The sequence below is a fragment of the Boleophthalmus pectinirostris genome, unplaced genomic scaffold (genome assembly GCF_026225935.1).
Source record: "Boleophthalmus pectinirostris isolate CB_2022bp ecotype Guang Dong unplaced genomic scaffold, ASM2622593v1 HiC_scaffold_4, whole genome shotgun sequence".
In the NCBI taxonomy this organism is placed as follows: domain Eukaryota; kingdom Metazoa; phylum Chordata; class Actinopteri; order Gobiiformes; family Gobiidae; genus Boleophthalmus; species Boleophthalmus pectinirostris.
In genome coordinates this window covers 2,937,204-2,961,172 of record NW_026571353.1, presented here as the reverse complement: position 1 = coordinate 2,961,172, position 23,969 = coordinate 2,937,204, and the positions used below count along the sequence as shown (strand labels likewise).

The window sequence follows — 23,969 nt, the reverse complement described above, 5'->3', positions numbered from 1 at the left end:
AGGAGCTCAGGAGGGTCATATATGAGTCAGATGCCCTGTCAGGAGAACAGCTTCAGTGGGCCGTGGATCAACTCAAGGATCTTAACTGCATCTTGGACACTTTCCAGGTAACACTGCTAAGCTGTTTTTATGGACTTTAAATGCCGTATATTACACAAAATGGACTCCTGTGAGCTTTAAGCCATGTTCTACTGTTCTTACCTGATCAGACATGTAGCTGGAGTTGTGTTTTTCATTTACACATGTTTGAGTAGTTCCACCTTGTGATGTCATTAAACAGTACTTTTCAAGCTAACAGCTCGTTTTACCTTTAGTTCAGTAGAGACTGGAAATTCCAGGACTGATGATTCTAGTGAAGGTGAATAGAATTTAAAAACGGAGTGGAGCACTTCCTCTATTACCACATGACATCACAACGTGGAGTAGAGTGTTTTCTGTTTGAGAGAAAAACACTACCTTAAATATGCAGAGTTTGTGTGTTAAACGTGTGAATGAAACGAAACACAACTCCAGGTGTATTCGTAATGAGGAAGCATCATAACATATATCACAAAAAAGTATAATATGGGTCTTTTAATTCTGACACAATATACAGTTCACAGTACAGTACATAAATGTGTCAAGATGCATAATTGTCAAGAAGTCTGTCACCATATATAGTCATATCGATATTATGAGCACACCCTCAGTTCTTTCACTTATATATCTTTTAACTGTGTTTTCAGGACCAGTCTGAACATGACAAGCTCTCTGACATACAGCCAGAAATGGAGAGAACCAGAGTTAAAACTGAACTTGAGCCATCATCCAAACCCAGGACAGACAGAGGGGGATACAGGAGGAAATCCAGAAGAGAGAGAAGACAGTGGGCAGGCCTCAAAGATCACATCAGACTCAATGTAAGATGACACTAAACGATGAATTATACCGTATTTTCTGGGCTATTAGGCGCGCTCTTAAGCCTCCAACCCATCAAAAAACACAATCCAGAGCGCCCTATACACGAATCCATTCAGGTGTCCCAGCACGACTTCAGTAAACTACAAAGCCGCACCACCCGCAGAACATGCAAACACGCACGGAGCAGACAGTGACCGCACAGCGAAAAACACCCGCAGACACACTCATCACTCCACGTGAACAAGGAACGGAACGGAGGAACGAACCGAAAAAGCGAGTGCAATGTGCCACTCTGAGCCACAGCTGAACAACTGAGTCACTACAAACACGCCAACAATCCGTTGGTCCCAGACAGCACCCTCCCTACACGCCACAACTGAACAAAGCCCAGAGTCACCATGAACGCGCCAAACAAAGTCCCACTCACCCATCCAACTATTGTGTTTCCTTTAAAGTCCGGTGCGGGTTATTTATGAAAAAAGTTCAAAAATAGACCATTTAATGACAATGCGCCTTATAATCCAGAACGCCTAATAGCCCGAAAAATACAGTAGTTAATTCATACATACATTTTTTTTTTTGTTTTTTGCATTTTGTAGGGAGAGAATATATGGTACAGAGGAAGAGACCATGAGTATATAGTACAGAGGAGGAAGAATAAATGCAGGGAAAAGGAGGCAGGAGGAAGCCAAAAAGTGGAGATTTATGCAAGTAGTGAAAGAAGACATGAGATTAATTTGTTGAGCAGGGGATGCAGAGGAGGGGGTCAGATGGAGCAGAGGATGTAGAGGAGAGGGGCAGATGGAGTAAAGGATGCAGAGGAGGTGGTCAGATAGAGCAGAGTATTCACTGTTACACTTGAATGTGTATTCATATTAAAAAAAATCTACACAAAACATGTGAAGTGTCAAGAATGATATAGAGAAATCGGTGATGGCTTTAGGAGCTAAACTACCTGTCTCTTCATCCGTCCAGAACGTGAGTATGGGGTCTGGGGGCGCTCACGACTCTGGTCTGGACCTGCACCTGCTCAGTTCCCCAGAGAGAGCACCCCCCACAGGTGCAACAGGGAACGGTCTCAACATCCCACAGATGAAGGAGCACCGCCGTCACCACACGCAGAGAAGTATTAAAGGTCCTATATTATGCAAAATTGACACGTGAGTTTTAAGCCATGTTAGAACGTTGTTACCTCCTCAGAAACATACCTTGGGTTGTGTATTGCTTTATGATATTCACCTTGATGTCATGAAGCAATATTTTTCAAGTGAACAGCTCCTTTTACCCTTTGTTCAGAAGAGATTAGCAATTCCAGGACTGAAGTTATTCAAATTATTCTAGTGAAGGTGTGTGGAGTTTAAAAACACAGTGGAAGCACTTCCTGTATTACTATATGACATCAGAAGGAGGTGTTTTCTGTTTGAGAGAAGAACAAGGCTTAAATATGCAGTGTTAAACCTGTGTGAATCCAATGGAACCCACACACTTGTTTCCCCAGATCACAGTGAGGAGGAAACTGGAACTCATCGTTGTTCTTCTAGTTTTGGTCCAGCAGAGGGCGCTCACACACAGGTTTGAAATGACAGTTAATATAGTTGAAGAAATTATATGGGTTATTAGCTGTTCTAAGCTCTATAATGATGATTTTGTTTATGTTCAGAGGGACCGGCTTCGATCAGAGACTGAAAAACTCCAAAGGATTCTCAAAAACACAGGTGAGAACTTGTGGACGTTTAGAGACATTTCACCTGTACGTGTGTGTATGTGGGGACATTTAGAGACGTGTCACCTGTACATGTGTTTCTGTTTTGTAGACATGTTCTGGGCGTGTGTGAGGAGGTGTGGTGTGTGGAGCAGACTCTGATGAAGCGCAGAGCAGAGCTCCGTCAGGCTCAGAGACTGCTGCAGGAGGCCCACAGCTCTACAGCACAGGTCCAATGCCACACATGCACACACACACACACAAATACACACATACACACACATATGCCCACACCTGTCTGCTCATTGTACCAACATCTTTGGGTTAGTCTCCTTCTAATCTAATAATTGTAGCTGTTTGATTGTAAACTGGGAGTCGTACTACAGACTCAACTGAACCTGGGTTGCCAGTTCCTTAACCTGCAGATAGAGGACAAATGTTTGTCATTCTCAGTTTAGGGACAGAGCTCATGTAGAAACTCAGAACCTCCAGAATTCCCTCCCTGAGCTGCAGAAGCTGCAATAGCACTGACTCAGGATTGTTGCAGGTGCTGGGGTTTAGGTAGTGACCATTCAGATCAAAGAGGCATTTTAGAAATAAATCAACTGGATTTCAGTATTGAAACTAGCAACCCAGTTTTGTGTTTGTTTTTGCTCAGCTTCATTTTACAGGGCCTCACAATAGCAGTTAAAAAGCAGAAACTTTGAAACAATAAAACTGATTAGGGGTGTGCAATTGATCAGAGCTTAAAAATGTGACTATTTTTGTGTTAATATGATTCAAGATATGTTTACATTTACTTCCAAATTATAAATATATTTACTGCATTTTCTTCAGGCCCGATGTGAAGCTGAAGAGTGGCAGTGCCGAGCAAAAGACAGTGCCGCCTGTCTGCAGCAGACACAACTACAACTCAAGTAAAACACTGTTTTACCTCATTAAAGTTTGTAAGGTTTTCACTACTGCTACTTTATTCATTGGATGTCTTTCAGGGACCTTCAGGACGAGATGAGGACTCTGAGGAAGTCCAGACGAGCCAAAATCCTAAGTCCAGACATAGACCAGGTCCGGTCTTCCGACCCTCTGGTTTCACTCAGGAACCAAGTGAGTTTGCTGTATAGAGTTATGTCTCATTTTTGTTCCAGAGTTAGTTAGAAACTCTTTTTTTTTTCTTTTTTTTTTGGTCTCACCTTCCAGATTTTATTATAGTTCTATGTTTCTTTTTTTTGTTTTTTGTTTTTTGCAAACTACATAGATTACAACAAATAGGAACCAAACAATATACAAGATACAAGACAGATATTACGATTGAACATTACATACAAATAGGGACAAAGATGACAGGGGTTGGTGACAGTGTGAACCTTATGTGTATGTGTGTACGTGTGTGCATATGCGTATGTGTGTGCGTGGGTGTGGGCACAGGAACGTGCACGCACATCCACATACACACAAGCCTGCACACACACTCACACAATTCACACACATGAACCCACATTCATCCCTGGTTGACTTGTGATGCATTAAAAAAAAAGCTGGGTGTGATGCATTAAAAGTATCAGGGAGGTAAGGAGCTTGGGGGTAGACCAGAGAGTGAAGCCAGCACAGAGGGGAGACCCTGAGGGGACGGGAGAGCACGCACTTGGGCACCCGTAAGCGGACCCCCACACCCAACACCCAGGCGACAGCAGAGAGGGCCCAGCCCGCTAAGGACCTGAGGCAGACAACTTTTGTGCTGTATTCCTAAGTCTATTACAGTACTGTTTTATATAGCCTGTCTATCCCATCCCTGTTTCTTTATAAAATAAAGTGGTGTTATGTGTGAGTGTGTATGGGTGTGTTATGTGTGTGTGCATGTGTGCATGTGTATGTACTCTCAGGACTTCATCTATTTTCATGTCAGGCAAAAGGTGGTTGACTACCAGACAAAGAAAAGAGTTAAGGAACAAGAAGAAGAAGAATCAAATATGAAATTACATTTGTAGAAAATGGAGGAAGGTGGACCAGGGTGACTGGGGTGCTGTTGTGCTGACGGGGGTAGTAGATGTGTATTCCAGAGAGATATGGTCAATGAGTAGGTTTTTCCAGTGTGTCAGATGTATGTTGTGTCTTGATTTCCAGTTCATGAGGATAGTTTTTTTGGCGATAGTTAGGGCCACAAGGAGAGGTTTATGTTTTTTATTATCTATTGTGATTATTGAAAGGTCTGCTAGAAGGCAGAGTGAGGGGGACATGGGGATGCGACAAGCCATGAAGTGGGATAGTGAGTCCGTGATTTCTTCCCAGAAGTGCCTGATGGGTGTGCAATGCCAGAAGGCATGAATATAAGTGTTGGGGAGGTTTTGTGTGCAATTTGTGCAGTTAATTTCTGATGCGAATCCCATTTTCAGCGTTTTTTGACCAGTGTAGTGAGTTCTGTGGAGTACCTTATATTGTATGAGTTGTAGATTTTCATTTTTTGTCATAAGATAAATGTTTTTACAGATCTGGGTCCAGAAGTTGGCATCACGAGTGAGGGAGAGATCTTGTTCCCATTTTATTGACGGTAATGATATAGTTTGGTCGGAGTGAGATATTATTTTATAAATCTTTGATATGAGTTTTTTGGGGTTGGGGATATTGATTAATTCTGAGATTGCAGGGGAAAGGCATAGATTTGCTGTACTAGTATAAATTTTTTACTGTACCGAGGATTTGAGTTGTGAATGTTCCAGAAACTGATTACTCGTGATGCCGAACTCCTGGACCAGGTATGGGAATGATACCAGGGTGTTATTATGGAAGATGTGTTTTAAATGTGTGATGCCCTTTTGCACCCAAGAGTGAAAATTAAGTGTTTCTTTGTTGCTAAGAAGGTCAGAGTTATTCCAGATGGGGGTGAAGTTAGATAGTGAGATAGTTAAACGTGTGATTTTATGGAATTTCCACCAGGCTGTTGGAGCAGATGCTATGGTTGTTACTTTGAAACATGGATGTCGTTTGATTGTTTGGCTGAGAAATGGGATATCTGAAATCTGAATGTCCTTACAGAGTGTTTCTTCTATGTCTAGCCTGGTGTAAACTCAGTGACTGGGGTGTGTCCACTTGTATATAGAGTTAGAAACCTCAATTCGTGTAATGTGTTTGTAGGAGGAGCAAATGCAGCAGAGAATACAGGAGCTGAGGGACCAAGAGACCAGACTCAAGACCAGTCTACAGGTAACTTCTATAGCACTAAACTAGGACATAACCAAACCAAAGGTTCAAGGTTCAGGTTCAACTAAACACACTGGTTTTATTTGCTATATAGTTATAACCAAGGACACCTGTGGATCATTATTTTATATTTTAAACATCATCACACAAGTTTAACTCTGCCAGACCGTGCTGTCGGCCCACCTATGGATCAGAATCAGAATAGATGCAATTTACAGTTGGGAATAGTGATTTTTTTTTCCCCCACTTGAGCCACTTGCACCATGCAACTCTGCCTTTAAAGAAAAAGAAACTGAGAGTGGGCATGTATTGTCAGCAGGTCATGGCAGATGAAAACTGTGATTTTTCAGAGCAGTGGCATCTTGAATGCAGGAGCATAAAGATTACCAGTACTCAAACTTGCGTGAATCACTCTAAATACAACTTGGAGTGGGTAAATGAGAAGGACTCAGTCAAACAGTATGTCTCCTTTGAGTGTTTTGTGTTGTTTTCTGGGCAGTTGTTGGTGCAAGAGCAGGAGACACTGTTGTCTCAGAGGAGCTCTTTGGTCTCAACCACAACAGAAGAGGAAAAAGGACTGGAGCAACTTCGGTCTGAGCTGGACTCAATCCGAACTGGTATTGAACCCTGATACTACTGCTACTGTGGCAGAGTGGTTATCCTGTCTCCTCCTCTCAGTAAGGAGGTTGTGGGTTAGACCCCCGATATCTCTTAGTAGAGTGTTCTAGAGAGTAGCTCTAGTAGTAACGATTTATTGTACCAGATGAATTATGAGTCCTGTTTTCTGCCCTAGAGCTGAAGCAGGTTCTGGACAAGGTGCTCTCAGAACGACAAGAACTGGTCAATTTGAAAACACTACAGTCCAGAGAGTTCAAGAACCTTCAGAAAACCCAAGTCCAGCTAGACCAGACCCAGACCCAACTGGATCAGACCCAGGACCTGCTTGACCGCACTACAGATCTGGCAGGCCAGGTCAAGATCGAGCTGAACCAGGCCGAAGACCAGCTGGATCGAACCAAGTCAGAACTTCTCATGAAACAGGAAGAAGTGAGACAGAAGGAGGAGGAAGTGATGGAGAAGCAGCGGGAACTGGACCAATCACAGGCTGCGGTGGACAGGAAGCAGTTGGAGCTTACGGAGCTGCAACAGGAAGTGGAGATGCGGAGGATGGAGGCAGAGTCATGTCTTAAAGAGACAGAACGGCAGACGAGAGAGCTACAGGTGAGTCTTCAATCATAAAACAATATTAATGCTGACATCCTAGCTCAGGTCTTCAGGAAACACTTAAACAACAGTGGCTTAAAGGTTAGAGCCATTGCCCACCAACCCAAAGGTTTTTGGTTTGATCTTGGCTCTGACCAATTGTGTTTTGCGTGCGGTGTCTATGGGATTGGTGATTGGAGGGGTCTCTGGGGAGCAGACTGGCATCGCTTCTGTTAGTCTCCCCCAGGACTGTATAAGAAAGTGGCTCCAGTCAAATGAAGCTCATTGACTTGCAGTTATAGCAGCGACTTTTGAGATATATACAGTCTATGCTCTAAACCAGCAAAATCTAGACTAAACCAGGTCTAAAGCCGGTATCCGTCAGCACACTTCTTATGACAGTGCTTTTTTCAGGAGGTGAAGGAGGAGGTGGAGCAGAGAAAAGAGCAGAGTGGCAGTCTGCAGCGGCAGTGTCGCCACCTGGAGGACAGACTCAGACATGCACACAGGTAAAACAAAGCAACTGAAAAAACTGTTTAAAAACTTCTTTTTTTTTTTTAAACCCTGCATTTGTGAGCCAGGTGTCTGTCTGCAGTGGAGGCAGAGCTTCAGAAACTCAAAGAGGAGCAGAGCCAATCAGTGCTCACTCAACAGGAAGTGATGCAGGAGACAGCTGCCAATCAGGAGAAGCTTAATGGTAAGTAATACTGCTACTTGATTTGAGAGTCTAAAATAGATCATTCCTCCCTAGACTTATTATTATTTATTATGTGCAGCACCATCAAGTGCCAGTCTAAGAGCGGTGTTTTCAGTGGCTCCTCTGTCACTCTGCAGTAGAGCGAATGTGAAAGCAGCTGAGCTCAGGCAAACCTACACAGTCCATGCTCAGCGTAAAAAAGCTCAGAATTCAGCTTTAGATTTCTCTTTTATTTATAACAGACTTTATTGTCCGGGTAAGACCATTTGTCCTTTGCATTTGGTCAGCCCAGTACCAAGTACTGGCACTGAGACTGGAGTAGCCAACATGATGAGCGGATGACACTTGTAGCAGCTTTTTGTTTGACAGATGATGGACAGGTGCATGGCGCAACAGTGGCTTAGAAGTTTGAGCGGCCAGAGCACTCATCTCATTGTGTTCTTAGGCAACACCCACTTTGCCCATGTGTGAACATAAGAGGTCATGTTAAAGTAGTACTTGCACCAAATGTGGAGGAAATGAATAATGATTATTGTGTAGCGTAGTTTTTCTCCATATATTTTATTTGGTTTCATCAAAACACACACAAACTCTGCCAGTGCACAGTAATATATGTAAAATCAGCCAATTCAATAATACCCAGAGAGCTCAAGTGAAGAAAAATTAAACATTTGAGGTTTGAGCTTGAGTCCTTCTATTTCGTGTCGATATGTGTTGTCGTAACACTTATTGCGTGTGTGTTTTTCAGAGAGCTCTGAGCTGCTGAGTTTCCTCGGGGAGAAAGTGGAGGAGAGGAAAGTCCAACTCCGAACTGTGGAACAGGTTTGTCCTCTTCAGAGCACACTTTAGATTTTAGTCACTCTCATGTTAATACTGTTTGAATGTCATGTGTTTAATGTGTGTAGGAGCTGTTAGCGCTCAGAGAGAAGCATAGAGAGCAGCACAATGAGCTGCAGGAGCTGGAGCTCAGAGCACAGGTACAGCTAACACACAACCTAGAGGACACTACTTGAGTTAAAAGACCAAAGATAAAGGCTTTTCTTTTACAGGCTTCAGCTGCAGTGACAGAGAGCGAGGACAGGGGGCGCCATGTGACCCAGGATCACCTGCACAAACTCGGTGAGTGAAGCTAAAACTAGAATCCAAACTAGATCCTCATTTGAGCAGGTATCCATACTAAAAAAAATGTCCCATTCACAGGACAGAGCAGAATGTTTCCTGAATGTCTTTAGAATGATGTTGAGCTGTATCAGAACAAGTATCAGGATAGCTGAGGAGTGTTAAAAGTCTTAAAAAGGCCTTGAATTTCATATTCTTAAATTAAGGCCTTAAAAAGTCTTAAATTATGTTGCCCAAGTCTTATTATTTTATTATATTCTCAAAGGCACAAAATTTCATTAGATTGTTTTTTGTAAACTGAACCGGGCTGTAGTGCAATGTTAAATATAGGAAGGAAAAAAAAACTACATAAATGAACGTCTAATTTGGTTTCTGGCGGCAATGAGTAAACAATCAGCAGAGTGTTACAACAGTTTGTTGTTGTTGAAAATGTGAAATGGTTGAAGCTCTTTGAAAGACAATGTGAGAAAGACAATGTGAAAGGTTAGTTTGTCTTGTTAGAATGTTATAAATGATTTTTTTAAATGATTTTACAGGCAATTATAAATGCATTCTGAATGAGATTTTATAATAAAAGTATTTTTTGTTATTTAAAGCAGTGAATAAAGGTCATTATTAGAATTGGATCTGGTGTTTTTCACATAATGGGTGCAATGTTGGTCTTTATTTTCATTTAACTGGTCTTAAAAAGGTCTTTAAAAGTCTTAAATTTGGAGTAGTCAAACCTGGGGATACCCTGAGTATAAGAGCACATAGACTAGTACACACCCACGGACCAATATGAACCTACTGGACCACTGAGGGATTACGCACATATAAGGCCATGTGATAATAGAAAAGAAAGTACTACCATTTAATGTTGGAAATCACAGCATATTGTCTAGTGTTTTTATTGTCATCATGGTATTGGAGTCAGTATTGAGTATCGAGTTTATTCCTTAGTATTGAAATCACTTTTTAAACGTTAGTATCACGACAGCACAGGTGGGAGCGCTTGTAAATGTTTGTGAGGGGCTTTTGGGGGAACAGTTTTTTTTTAGGCTCAAACAGGAAAAACACTGGACCAGCGAGAGCGATATGTGGTAAAATACTGTAGCTCTGTCTAGTGGTTTGAGTTGAGCTGACTGAAGTTTTGTTTTAGTGTTGATATGTTTGTTTTCTGAAGATGATGAGCTGTGGGAGCGAGAGAGAAACCTGCTGCAGAGAGAGGCGGAGATTAGACACAAGGAAGAGGAGCTTCACCAGAAAGAGCTTACACTGGGAGAGATGGACCTACTGCCAAAAGAGGAGGAGCTGCCAAGTGCATTGGTCGTGAGTATATGGATAGATTTTATATATGGCCAAAAAAGGAGACCACTGTATACTGTCTGTGTCAAAAATGTTATTGTCTGAGAATTGCTGTGCACTGTAAGCATGCTAGTTTTGGTTTACTTTACTGTATTGGCAAAACAGCTCTGGCCTCAGAAAATTGTGAAAAGTACTACAATGTATTACAATGCTAAGTATGCATTAGTGAGGAATAATTTTCATGGTTTAAGACATTTTAAGACATTGTTCAAGCCTTGTTAACTCCTGTCTTCAGAATTCGGATGAAGAATCCAGCGAAGAGTTCTACCTGTCCACAGCCGGTCTCAGATCAGCCTCCAGCCCAGAGGTGTGAGCCCTTTAACTGTGGATTATCTCAGTCTCATCTTCATCTCAGTGAGGAGGTTGTGGGTTAGACTCCTGATCTCTCTGAGTGGAGTGTGAAAGTCCTTCCTGTGCTACTGTCAGTGTTTCTAACTGATTGCATGTTTCTGATCTGATTCAATTTTTTTGTCCAGGAGGAGAGGTGGAGAATGGAGCTGGAAACAGACAAACTTGAGCTCAAACAAGACTCACTGAAAGTAAGAGACTTGTATTTTAGTCACCGTGTTTGAAATGGGCATAGAGGCAGAGGAGTAGAGCCAGAGGAGCAGAGTCAGAGCCAGAGGAGCAGAGTCAGAGCCAGAGGAGCAGAGTCAGAGCCAGAGGAGCAGAGTCAGAGCCAGAGGAGCAGAGTCAGAGCCAGAGGAGCAGAGGCAGAGCCAGAGGAGCAGAGGCAGAGCCAGAGGAGCAGAGGCAGAGCCAGAGGAGCAGAGGCAGAGCCAGAGCCAGAGGAGCAGAGCCAGAGCCAGAGCCAGAGGAGCAGAGAGCAGAGGAACAGAGGAACAGAGGAACAGAGGAGCAGAGGAACAGAGGAGCAGAAGGGACAGAGGAGCAGAAGGGACAGAGGAGCAGAAGGGACAGAGGAGCAGAAGGGACAGAGGAGCAGAAGAGGACAGAGGAGCAGAAGGGACAGAGGAGCAGAAGAGACAGAGGAGCAGAAGAGACAGAGACAGAGGACAGAGAGCAGAAGAGACAGAGGAGCAGAAGAGACAGAGGAGCAGAAGAGACAGAGGAGCAGAAGAGACAGAGGAGCAGAAGAGACAGAGGAGCAGAAGAGACAGAGGAGCAGAAGAGACAGAGGAGCAGAAGACAGAGGAGCAGAGCCAAAGTTTGTTGAAAAATCCTGGGGTTCAGGCTGCCAATAAAATCAAAGACCAAGACAAGACTTAGTTAAACAGAACATTAGTTGGCTTGAGAGTAGAGGGCATTAAATTAACCCACTATATTTTATTTATTATTACCTCCGCCAAGGAGGTTATGTTTTTGCCGGCGTTTGTCTGTTTGTTTGTTTGTTTGTTTGACTGTCAGCAACATAACTCAAAAAGTTATGGACCAATTTTGATGAAATTTTCTGGATTTGTTGGAAATGTGAAAAGGAAGAACTGATTCATGATCATTTTGGGGGTGATCCGGAAGAAATCCTGGATTCTGGATCACTTTGAAATTTTAGTTAACATTGTGGTAAATGGGGCCAAAAATTTTGTTTCTCAATATCTCGGTTAATTATTGACAAAACCCCATGAAATTTGACTCAGGGATGGACAATGGGATCCTCTTTCATATTCCAAAGGCTGATCCGGATCTGATCCAGAAGACTGATTTTATCGCAATTTATATAAAAAATGGGGGTAGTCCTTGGCGGAGGTCTGCGCTCTGAGTGCTTTTCTAGTTATTTTTTTTATTTTATTTTTTTATAGGCCAGACTTCGCTGCTCCTTACAAACCCAGGACCAGAGCCTTCAGGAGAGAGGTCTGGAGACGGAGCAGAGCCTGAGGGGACTGAGGCACAGGGTGGACAGTCTGGATTCTCTGCTGCTCAGGGCTAAAATACACAAATAACACTCACTATGTAACGGTTTTATATAGAACCAGGGAGCACCGTGGCATAGTTCCTCCATAGTGAAAAGGTTCCCAATTCAGTCCTCAGCTTATTCTACACTGTTTGTATGTTCTCCCCTTGTCATGATTCATACAAAGCGCTCGGTGAAGTGTCTTGCCCATGGACAGCAGTAATTGGGTTGGATGTGAACTATTAAATTTGAGGTTAGTTGACTAGTGTACAATGGAAGAACCAATGTTGTATTGTCAGATGCAGAAAAGCTATGTCTTTATGGGGATAATAGTGAACATTACATAAAAGAAACACTGCAGTATTGCTTTAATAATTCAAATATTTATTATGTTTTTCATACAAAGCAAAAACAGGATAAAACAAAAAATAACAAAAAGAGCATAGCCGAACTTTCCATATGTTTACTGTAAGAGTGTTAAGCCTTCTTCTGAAATAAACCATGCACATGTCACCAGTCCCCACACCCTGAGGGACTTCAGAAGGTCAGGACTGCAGTGTTCGCATCTATAAAACTGTTCATTGTCATTAACATTTTATTATATTTTTATGTATTCATGATCTGTTACGGCTTCTAAAAGTATATTCTAGCAGATTAAAGAGTTACAACATTCTAAATAAGCACAATTTGAAAACTGAAGTAAGGCATAGTCAGAATTCTCTGGTAGAAGTTGCCTTTAAACTGTATGTGTTGTGTCCTGGTTTATGGTTAATACCTCTTTGATTACTGGGTCAAAGAACCTGGTAAAACTGCAAAAATATCAAATTTTGATGTGAGCACAAATGACTAAAAGAATTTAGTCACTACAGCTTCTAAAGCATGGGTGTCAAACTCATTTTGGTCCAGGGGCCGTATCCAATCTACTTTGATCCCAAAGGGGCTGGAAAGGAAAAAAAATGGCATATATACCCCAAAAATAGCAATAAGTTCAAATATTTGTGTAGAGAAACACAAATCTATTACAGAAATCTTTTTAATTGATTAACTCTTTCTTTTACAAAATATTATAATATTATGAACAACCTGAAATTTTAAGAAAAAAACATCGTGTTGAAATTGCATTTAACATTAACTTGTATGCAAATTGGAATAAGTCCGTTTTTCTTGGAAAATCCTGCACTCGGCTCCACTTTTCTCGTTTTTGACATTTTTCTGATGAGGGTGTCACGGTCAACAGTCAAAACGATCGTCCTTTAAGAGGGTTTGGAAAGAGGCAAGTCTTCATTTGTGCTGCTCTGGAGGGAGGGGCCACGTACAGAGACGCTGGAGACGCTGCTCTGCTAAGCACCGCAGAAAATTAACAATATTTTAATAGAAAATATAATTAAAATATTTCAGTAGAAAATCAACCAAGGGCCAGATTAAAGGTCTTGGAGGGCCAGATCTGGCCCCCGGGCCGTATGTTTGACACCCCTGTTTTAAAGTAAAGAGATTATTCACTCACAGTGTGATTGGACAGAAGGGCTGTTTTGGAATATTGGAATACTGAAATGAATCTGTTATATGAACTATCACAATTATTAAGTAAATATACTACGTAATAGACTACAACTCTTTAACTAATGCATTTGATTTTTTCCTCAATTTGTGCAGCCTTCTCAGAGCCTCTCTCACTGTTCTCTGAAAGAACGTTATCATGAGACAATCACTGTTACTGTATTGCACTTTTGTGGAAAGGAAAAATTTTATATTTTTACAACTTTTTAATAAAACAGTATCTTTTCACCTAGTGTATGTGTCTGCACAGTATTTCTATTTGCATTACTACAAACATTTAAGGAGATATTTACTTGTGCGGATTACACTGTTTGTTTTTTTGCCTTGTGTTGACTCTTTCTTCTTCACTTGTTCTGGAGGCTGAGTCCATCCCTGCTGCTGTGGGCCTTAAGTGGGGACAGTGGGCTGCTGCTTGGTCCAGTTTTCAGTCCAGTTCTTTGTTAGATCTTTGTCCCTCGTGTGGTTAGTGTCACGTTTGTGTTTTGGTCATTGCTGAGTGTAAAATTTGTAGGACATCAGGACTGCAGTGACTGCTGCCGACCTGCAGGAGGAGACACTGAGACAAGACAGATGCTGCATTAGAACAGGCTCCACTTAAACAACACACTACATTGTCTGTTACTGGTTACAAGACTTCAATGGTTTGGGTATTTGTAGAAGTTGCAGTGTTCTCTACTTTAAGTTCTTATTTAGTTTGTGTTATTATTTTTGAATTTAACTTTAACTCAAAAAACTGACAATTTTTTTTGTTTAACCATTGTCTGGAAATGTACACACTTTGTAAAATTATTTTTTGAAATTGTGCCTTTACAACTGACAAATCTTATGTTAAAGAAGATCTATTGTGCTTGTGTCCACTATGACACCTATGGATCATTATGATCAAAATACTGATCTAAAACAACTTAATAAAAGAAACAAGTCGGCCAACTTGAAGATGGCGTAGCCGTAAACGTCATCACAACAAAGTGCGGCACGCTGTGGGCCCCTTGTATGGATAGCTGCACATCACACTAGCGAGTAACAGATTTTTTTTTTTTTTTTTTTACCAAAATGAGTAAGAAGCAAAGCCAAAGCCAAAAAAGCTCTGATTAAAGTGTTGCAGCTGGCTGTGGTTTATCAACAAGTGGCTATTCACAAACTCATCCTCCTACAACTACACATGTAGTATTTTACTGGACATTGAGACCTGGAGCCTGTTTTTCTTTAGATTAGTAAAATCTAAATCCTAAATTTTTTTAGTGATATGATCCATTATCCTGCTAAAGGTGTTGAACACCACCACAAACTCTGCATCTTAACTTTAACTCATCTTAACACTACACGAGTAGGAGCATGGGAGGGCATCTGACCCATAGTTCAGTATCAGTACATGTACTCGAGTACCTGTAGTGTCCCACTGGAACAGGCATCCAGCAGTCGGATACTTGTGGCTGATTGGTTGAAAATCTCCTGCTTCACTGAGTCTTTGAGATTTGAGTCTGAAGAAACATCTATCAGCAAACGCAGCACTGCCCTGAGGAACTGCAGTCCTCTCCTCTGGTCCACCCTGGAGACAAGAGCAGATCAGAACCAGGTCTTAACCAGACCTAAGTCAAATCTGAAGGGCTTAACAAAGACAAGACCAAAACTAGGACTTAACCAGAACTTAAAGATGATATATTATTTTGTATATTGTATCAAGATGTAATATAACGTAGAACATTATTTTATATTTTGTTGCTTGCAACTGATCTAAGACAACTTAAAACTGGGGCACCTGATTTTCACACAGCAGGAGGAAGTCAGTATTTAAATCTGTTTTGTACATTACATGCATACACTATTTTCTGATCGATGTTGTAATGTTTCCTCATCTGTTTCCTCATCTCCTGTTTTTAAACTTCACAAGAATCATTTAGCAATTCCAGGGCTTAAATTATCCAATCCTTACTGAACAAAAAGTCACAGGTAGCTGTTAAATTGAAAATTACCTCTACATGACATCACAAGGTGGAAGCATTTGGAGATGTAGACAGACTAATAATAAAGTTTGACTCAAACATGTAAATGAAACATAACACAACTCTGGCCTTGTTTTGGATGAGGTAGCAACATTATAACATGGCTTAAAGCTCACAAGTCAATTTTGCATCATAAAGAACCTTTAATATCCACCACATGTATTCTTTTTCAGACAAAGGCACAGCTTTTTTTTCAGACTGTGAAGTGAAACAGCCCTGCATTTGCCACTTATTTCCGGTTTATCTCTTTAAACTACACAACAAAGACATGTCAAAACCAGGTCTCACCGGGGCCAGGCGGTCTGCAGAGTCCGGTTCAGGGTGAGGAGGATCTGGATACGGCTGGTCTCATCCGGAGGGTCACTGAGCTCCAGGTACCCCAGGATCACTCTCTCCAGACGCCTCAAGTGTCTGCACACTGCAATACCAAACCTGGACAGCAGAGGGCATGCTGGCATGACATTACAGTTGGGGGTTTTGCGAAAATTATGTGTAATTGTTTTGTTGTTTTTAAAGTTAAGTTTTTAGTTAAAATTTATGTTAAAGAAGACATATTGTGGTTTTTAGCTATATTTAGTATCAAACTATATCACACATAAAATGCAATATTGATCTAAAACACCTTAATAACAGAAACAGGTCCAAGAACATCCTCTTCAAAATTGCAGAATTTATACTTTGTAGTTGTATTTCACTCAAGAATGCACCGAGTTCTGATACTGAATCGATACTTTGAATATAAGAATCTGCCTAAATATCAACTGATACCAATGTAGGGATGGAAAATGGCACTTATTTCCTTAAAACACAGGTAACAGATCCAGTGGTTTGATGTAACTGTTATTTATTCTTCAAGTAACTACTGAACAGCTTTGTTTAAGACAGTCAAGGCCAAAATCAGCCTGTTTTGGCCTGTCTTATTACATCCAATTAAAGCAGGGGTGTCAAACTCATTTTGGTCTGGGGGCCGTATCCAACCAACTTTGATCCCAAAGGGGCCGGATCAGAAAACTCATGTCATTTATACCCCAAAAATAACAATAAGTTCAAATATTTGTGCAGAGAAACACAAATCGATTACAGAAATCTTTTTTAACTGATTAACTCTTTCTGTTACAAAACATTATAATATTATGAACAACCTGAAACTTTAAGAAAAATGCAATTTCAACACAATGTTTTAACATTAACTTGAATGCAAATAGGAATAAGTAAATTTTTCTTGGAAAATCCTGCACTTGGTGTCCACTTTTCTCATTTTTGACATTTTGCTGATGAGGTCAAAACGATCGTCCTTTAAGAGCGTTTGGAAAGAGGCAAGTCTTCATTTGTGCTGCTCTGGTGGGAGGGGCCACTATGCTAAGCACCGCAAAAAATTACCAGTATTTTAATAGAAACTATAATTAAAATATTTTAGTAGAAAATCAGCCGAGGGCCAGATTAAAGGTCTTGGAGGGCCGCATCCGGCCCCCGGGCCTTATGTTTGACACCTGTGAATTAAAGGCTCAATCACAATATTGCCTTAATCGATATTATGGAACCGTTACACAATTCAGCTAATTATTCCGCATCCTACATTTCACGCTAGCAAGAAGCCCATTTTCATGTAACTCTGAATAAGCTAATGATGAGGAAGCACTGTTATAACATGGTTAAAGACTAATATTATAATATATAATATCTCCTGGTTTGGAATCATGTGAGAAAGAGCCACCTGTCCACAAGCAGAGGAAGTGCAGAGGCATAAACCCGCCGCAGCGCCAGTTTATGCTCCGCCTCCATCTGTGTCAGGACCAATCGCAGTACATCATCATGGCGACTGGCAGCTCTGCGGGAGCGGGAGGAGCATGGGGACGAGGGGGGCTTCTCCAGAACGAGCAGCAGGTCCATCAGAAAGGCCAGGATACACTGAGGGAGACAGAAATCACAGAGTCTTACTCATCTCTGTCACTGGCTACATGAAGACTGACAGTAAAAATCTGATAACTAATATAATTACACTATTTTTGTTTGGTTTATATGAGAACGCAAGAGAAATCTCATCATTAAAAACATGTGTCAGTGAATCAATGGATTTTTAGAGTAACCGTAGAGTAAAGTACAATGAATTTCAAATAACTTTTTCTTTCTTTCTTTAAAGAAGAGGTATTTTACTTCTGTGGGACATTAACTGCTGACACATAACATATTTAGATCACCATGTTACCCTTCATTGTTTTGAAAATACTATATTCTCTCAAAACACTATATTAACAATATTTAAACATTTTCCCTTTAGTTTTGGAGTTTCTGAGTCTCCCTTTACTTTGCTCCTTGTACTAAAGTCTTCGTTATCACAACCATCAGGGTGCATCCCACTAATGAAACTAATCCACATCGCATCAGGTTTGTGAAGTTGCTGTGTACAGTTTTGTATCATGTTTTTCTATATTTATGGAGAATTGTCTTTTACACATTAGTTTGCCCTTGCACAGCTTTTCTTGTCAAAACCTGTTCAAGAAAAGTTGTGCAAGTTGTCATCATAAAGAAACCACATTACTCACATGAGATGGAATTTGATATTTCATTAATGTGTTAACTCCAGAAATCAGATCATGATTAGATTTTTGGTTTACATGTTAAAATAACTATTAAGTTAAATCATTGACAGTTTGTTTTATGATCTCAAGAACATTATTGGGCTGCATATACTGTTATACAACTTCTACCTTCAACACCTATGCCTGTGAATAGTCTGTGAATGGAATGATTCAAATTGGCAACAGTGACATTTGAACCTAGGTTTGCTGGAAGAGACTTGAAAGATCTGTTTGTGTTTAGAATAATAGTGACTAGGATGTTTGTGATCCACAAACACAAATCTAAACCTTGATACTGAGCTCATGCCCTCGGGCAAGTAGGACAAATTTGACCTTTACAGAATAGTTCATGCTAGTAGTAGCATTATTTACCATTGTCTGTAAATATTAGGATTTTCTTAGCATCAAAGTAGCAACACTAGAATAAGATAGCAGCAGTGAGTTCTGACCTGAGTGACCTGAGGCTGGCCATTGTACAGGAGTCTGAACACAGCCTGATACAGGACCTCCGCTCTGTTCAGTTGTCGCAGATCTGCACAAGCCTGGAACACACACACTGTTACATTTAAAGTTACTTTGTGTCACTTTTTTGGTGGAGAGACCAGCCCATTACTGCTTTGCCAAGAATGTTCCAGGCTAAGTTATAGGTCAGATCTGTTGAGAGACAATTTTGCTCACAGTAAAAATGTATGTACAAGCAGGTGGGTAAACTCTCCACTAGAAAAGTTACAAAGAGCAATCAGGATCAAACCATTTGCAGGACGATGTGATGCAGGCAGCGGACTCCCAGAATGCAGTTCTCTGGTCTGTAATGGTCTGTAAGCAGCAGCGCTGGTGGCAGGAGGCGAGGCAGGTGCTGAGAGAGGTCAGGGCGTGTCACCTGCCCAAAAGAAGTCACTTGCCAAACTAGAGACCAGGACAGAGTCCCTCCCATAGTTTTACCCAGAACTGACCTGCAGCAGAGCCCAGGAGAACACCAGCTTCACCGATTCACTGTGGAACAAGGACTCTCTGAAATCAAAAAGGACCCAATTTAGACGTGGTTAAACCCTAGTTTAGTCCAGCCTTTGCATGACTATGGCCATTGTTTACATGGCAACAATGGCCAGGAAAACGTTACATACCCACTGAATTCAATTCAAGTTATGAAGAGAAACCATTTTAGCTGTGGAAAAATGCAGTACACATATTTGTGCACCACCCAGTGACTTTATAATTAACACAATTAATTATACATGGTTACACAATTGTGTAGACATCAACTTCTGAGGCCTAAGAACATTTTTGAGATTGCGGACCCACTGCATGCTGCATGCACACAGCCAATCACTGCACAGATCAGAACTACCTCCATGAGAGAACTGGTTTGTCCAGTATTTAAAAGCTCAGCACAGGCTACCGCCCCCAAGAAAGGACCTCCTCCAGCATTTTCAGCTGGACTTTTGGTGACAGAATACAGATTGCATGAACACGTAGCTTGCTGTAGTGTAAATGAGTGGCCAATGCGACTAATCCAACATCGCAGATTTGCTGAAAACTTGTGGCCGTGTAAACAGTTCTTAGTCTTACTTGCTGAGTTGAGGTTGAAGCAGGTCCAGGATTGGTCCCAAAATCCCCTTGGCCCCGCCCTTTTGCCTATCTTCCTTATGCTTCCTGTCCCCAACGAGTAGGTGGGCGGAGTCTGTCCATGGTCCAGACTCTAGCAGCGCTCCCATCACGTCCTGTGCAGCGGATCTGGACGACGGGCTGCTCCATGGTGCCATCTGTGTGTTAGACAAGACAGTTAATCAAACCTCTAATAATTACAACAACAATGCATTTCCTTATGGTTGTTTATGATGAGTCCATGTGGTTAGGACTTAACGATGACTAAACCAGGACTAATTCAGGCTTAGACCAAATCAAGACATAAGGAAATTCTACTGTCTGGAAAATAATAACATAATTCTGCCCTATATATTATTTTATTCAATAACAGATCTGCCTGGTAACTTGACCTGGTGGCATCTAGGGATGCAAAGATCTGATACTGGTCAAATTTGGTGGATCACTTATTGGTTTCCAAACATTGGTTCAGCCGATAACCTGGTTATACAAATAAATTGATGTAATTGTGATCTACTGATGGCCCAGATGGTCTCATGTTCAAGTCAATGTTTTCCTTTATGAACACAAAGTTGTTGTGTGTAGTTACTTGAGTGATAAATAACAGCTGCATAACACATTTGGATAACTTTTGTCTTATTTTGTTTTAGTTTAAATAAACCTATCAGCTCTCTTTGCTCTGATGATGGTTGATATCAGCCGATATTTAAAGTTTTAGTATCACAGTCAGTATTGGAACTGAAAAGGTGGATTGGTGCATCCCTGGTTGCGTCACCTGCTATTCTCCATAGAGATAAACAAATTAAAGCATAATCTCCATGGAGACAAGCAAGTACCCTCCATCAGAAAAGTTACCTCTTCATCTACATTTTTAACTTTGTATTTTACCTGGAAGTGAGTGACAGCGAACACACAGATGTCCGGAGCAACAGTGAACAGGATTCTCTCCGAAAGTCCAACTCCTTCACACTCAGCCCCACCCTCTGCTCTGCTTTTACCCAGAATCCTCAGCAGGGTAACGAGGGTGTGACTCACAGCTTCAACTCTTGGTCTGATGGCGTCGTACTGCGACTCTGCCACTGAACTGATGTCATCATCAGCGAGTGGCAGGGAGCAGCGACCAATCAGAGCACGCGATAACAACAGGTACCCCAGCTCCACCTCCTGCTCTGACGCCACGCTGTGAGTGGTGGAGGAGAGCAGCCAATCACAATCTGCGGAGGACAAAAGCTGCTCCACTTTAGAGACGACAGAAAGGAGGGCGCTGTCAGGGCACGAGTCAATCAGAGCGCTCAGAGAAGAGAGCAGAGTTGTGACTGGCTGAGCTGGAGACAGAGGCTGGGGCAGGGGGAGGGAGGACAGAAGTGAAGAGAGGTCCATCTTAAAATATCTGGGGAAAAAACGAGAAGAAAATGTATCTTAACCATAAGATACAATAGTTCAAAGTTCAAAGTTAGCTTTATTGTCAATTTCTTCATATGTGCTAGACATCCAAAGGAATTAAAATGACGTTTCTCTCTATCCCATGCTTAGACAACGATTGAGAGAGCAAGAGGGCGCTACGTCTGCATGTGCCGCCATTCAAATCATAACATCATTCAAGTTTTGCTGCAGCCAACTGTTGCAGTCGTGAGGCCTTTGTGTTTCTGTCAAAGGTCTCGGTGCAGTTTAAAAGGAGGACTGGTCAGGGAGGGTCAGCAGATCTGTGTCAGGGCAGTTTGAGGAGAGGAAGAGCCAAAAATGTCCCTCGTCTGTGTTCTCCAGCATCACAGCAGTGTCCAGGGGGCGCCAGGTGACCACAACAGGAAAGGTCTCATTCTTATTCCGCTCTTGTGTTTCGGGTGATGATTAAATAGTCCATTCCCTCAAAGTGTTTTCTCTGGAAGGTCTTCTGCCACATTTGCTGCCACATATGGTGTAAAAAGCCTGTAGCATCTCAAATGTCCATAGCTATCTCCTTAATACAATACAATAGATACAATATAATAGTATCACAAATACTTTTTTTTTGTGATTCGCAAAGTGTGGTACATTTCCTGAGCACCTTCTAGTGGTACTTACCTTACCTTACCTTGTAAGGACCCCAAGCTTTAAACCATGTTAGAATGATAGAACCCACAAAAACATATCTGAAGTTGTGTTTTGTTTCATTCACACATGTTTGAGTAACCCTTTATTATTAGTCTGTCTACATCTCCAGAGCTCAAAATGCTCTGTTCCACTTTGCGATGTCATGAAGCGGTAGTTTTCAACTGAACAGCTCCTTTTACCTTTAGTTCAGAACAGATCGGCAATTCAAGGCCTCATTATCCAAATGATTCTAATGAAGGTGTGTAGAGTTTAAAAACACAGTGGAGCTCTTCCGGTTTTATTCTGGATATTACTTTCGGATTATCTGATTTCTGAACCTTTTTTAATGACATGTAAACCACACGTCATTAAAGAAACAGTAGCAGTAGATTATTTTGATGTTTCTCTGTCATTTTAATAGTCGCATAACTCCAAACCTTGGATAATAATCACATTTAGAGAGCAGCCACTGACAGGAAAGACTAATGGGTTTTTACACCACAGTGTAAATAGATACTACGCCTTTCTTTTTCAAACAATTTGTATGAACAACAAATACAACTCTGTGGCAAAAAAAAAAAAAAAAAATACAAATCAAAACTAAACTGCAGAGTTGAATGTCATATAAATGTAGTGCAAAAGCTTCACTTGTGTCGCTGACTGGCCAGGATGTTGAAAGCAGTGTTGGGGAGTAATGGATTACAGGTACCGGCGTTACGTAATCAGAGTAAAAATTAAGAGTAACTGTATTCAGTTACAGTTACTGTTTCAATGAGTGGTAATTGAATTACAGTTACTTTGCTGAAATAAATGGATTACATGGCGGTATTTTCCTGTTTTCACATTTTGGGCTAAACCAGGACAAAAAACAGGACTAAACCAGGTTTAAACCAGGACTAAACCAGGACTAAACCATGTCTAAACCTTGTCTAAACCAGGACTAAACCAGGTCTAAACCAAGACTAAACCAAGACTAAACCAGGTCTAAACCAGGTCTAAACCAAGACTAAACCAGGTCTAAACCAAGACTAAACCAGGTCTAAACCAAGACTAAACCAGGTCTAAAACAAGTCTAAACCAGGTCTAAACCAGGATTAACCAGGTCTAAATCAGGACTAAACCAGGTCTAAGCCAGGACTAAACTAGGACTAAAACCAGATCTAAACCAGGACTGAACCAGGTCTAAACAATATGACACCTAACAATAGGGTGGACATATTTTAAGGCAGCAGTGATCTCATATAAAAATAATTTCTCTATCAATAATATTTTTAATTTGGTTAAGGAAAGACTAGGCTTTTTATTGTCTTTTAGCAGACAAAACATTTTATGTTAAGATTCTAGTCTTTGCTACTTTACAGCAAACAAAAGTCTGTTCATGGAGACTTTGGGCTCAACAGACAATTTGAAGAGAACAAACAAGAATTTTCAGGATGTGGTTGATACATTCATGTAGTTTTAAAAAGCATGACAATATCAAGTAATCCAAAGTATTCAGATTACGTTACTCACCTTAAGTCATTTAATGGATAACGTTACAAACTACATTTTGAGGTATGTAATCTGTAATCTGTAGGGGAATACATTTTAAAAGTAACCTTCCCAACACTGGTTGAGAGTATACATGCTATGTTTGTTTATGTCTTGCCTTCGGCTCAGTTCACTCATTTGAAAATTCCTTCGGTCACTTCTAATTCATCAGCTAGTCAAACGCATATCGTAATATTGAAAAGCAGATCCGTGAGATGTAGGATTATTATCTGCTCAAAAATTAAAAACTGAAGCGTGGCCCACGGTACCTTATTTTAATAGATCCATGATCCATGCGCGGTCCGGTGTAAACAGTGCGTTCAGCTCAGGTCCGTGTCGGTACAAGCTTCGCACAAAGGTTCCGCGTCCGCAGATCCTAGCTCTTAACTTATTTTCTGTGCGCAGTTGCGGACACTTTTGGTCTCTTACTCCAACACTAAACTATTTCTGACAGAATTAGGGTAACCAGAATTTCAAAGTAACAAACTGGGACATCCCCGTTTTTCTGGAGGTTGGTAATAATACATTTGTAAGTGCGTAATTAAGAAAACTGTTATGCAGAGACCATTCATGACTAACATGTGAGTCAGTATAGTCACATTTTCTTTGGGTT

The 23,969-nt window shown here is 41.1% G+C and overlaps 2 protein-coding genes across 3 annotated transcripts; one reads left to right on the top strand and one right to left on the bottom strand.

Moving 5' to 3' along the window:
• The first annotated feature begins 1,833 nt into the window (after positions 1–1,833).
• LOC110172399 (centriolin-like) lies at positions 1,834–13,802 on the top strand. The gene is made up of 18 exons (XM_055161472.1): positions 1,834–2,026; positions 2,399–2,472; positions 2,561–2,615; positions 2,681–2,832; positions 3,440–3,519; positions 3,595–3,706; positions 5,732–5,800; positions 6,297–6,414; positions 6,591–7,018; positions 7,415–7,509; positions 7,582–7,697; positions 8,446–8,519; positions 8,603–8,674; positions 8,747–8,816; positions 9,982–10,127; positions 10,399–10,470; positions 10,640–10,702; positions 11,921–13,802. Exons 1-18 carry the CDS (start codon positions 1,834–1,836, stop codon positions 12,059–12,061), a joined length of 2,130 nt encoding a protein of 709 aa, XP_055017447.1. The 3' UTR covers positions 12,062–13,802.
• Positions 12,380–23,704, bottom strand: tti2 (TELO2 interacting protein 2). 2 transcript variants are annotated; one of them, XM_020938395.2, is made up of 10 exons: positions 23,626–23,704; positions 20,645–21,146; positions 19,721–19,914; positions 19,105–19,162; positions 18,903–19,031; positions 18,601–18,693; positions 17,287–17,480; positions 15,861–16,004; positions 14,956–15,118; positions 12,380–14,125 (listed from the first exon to the last, which is right to left on the bottom strand). In XM_020938395.2, exons 1-10 carry the CDS (start codon positions 23,649–23,651, stop codon positions 14,039–14,041), a joined length of 1,590 nt encoding a protein of 529 aa, XP_020794054.1. In that variant the 5' UTR covers positions 23,652–23,704; the 3' UTR covers positions 12,380–14,038. The 2 variants fall into 2 exon arrangements, with proteins under 2 accessions (XP_020794054.1, XP_055017887.1); XM_055161912.1 differs by lacking the exon at positions 23,626–23,704 and adding an exon at positions 23,339–23,617.
• Positions 23,705–23,969: the final 265 nt, after the last annotated feature.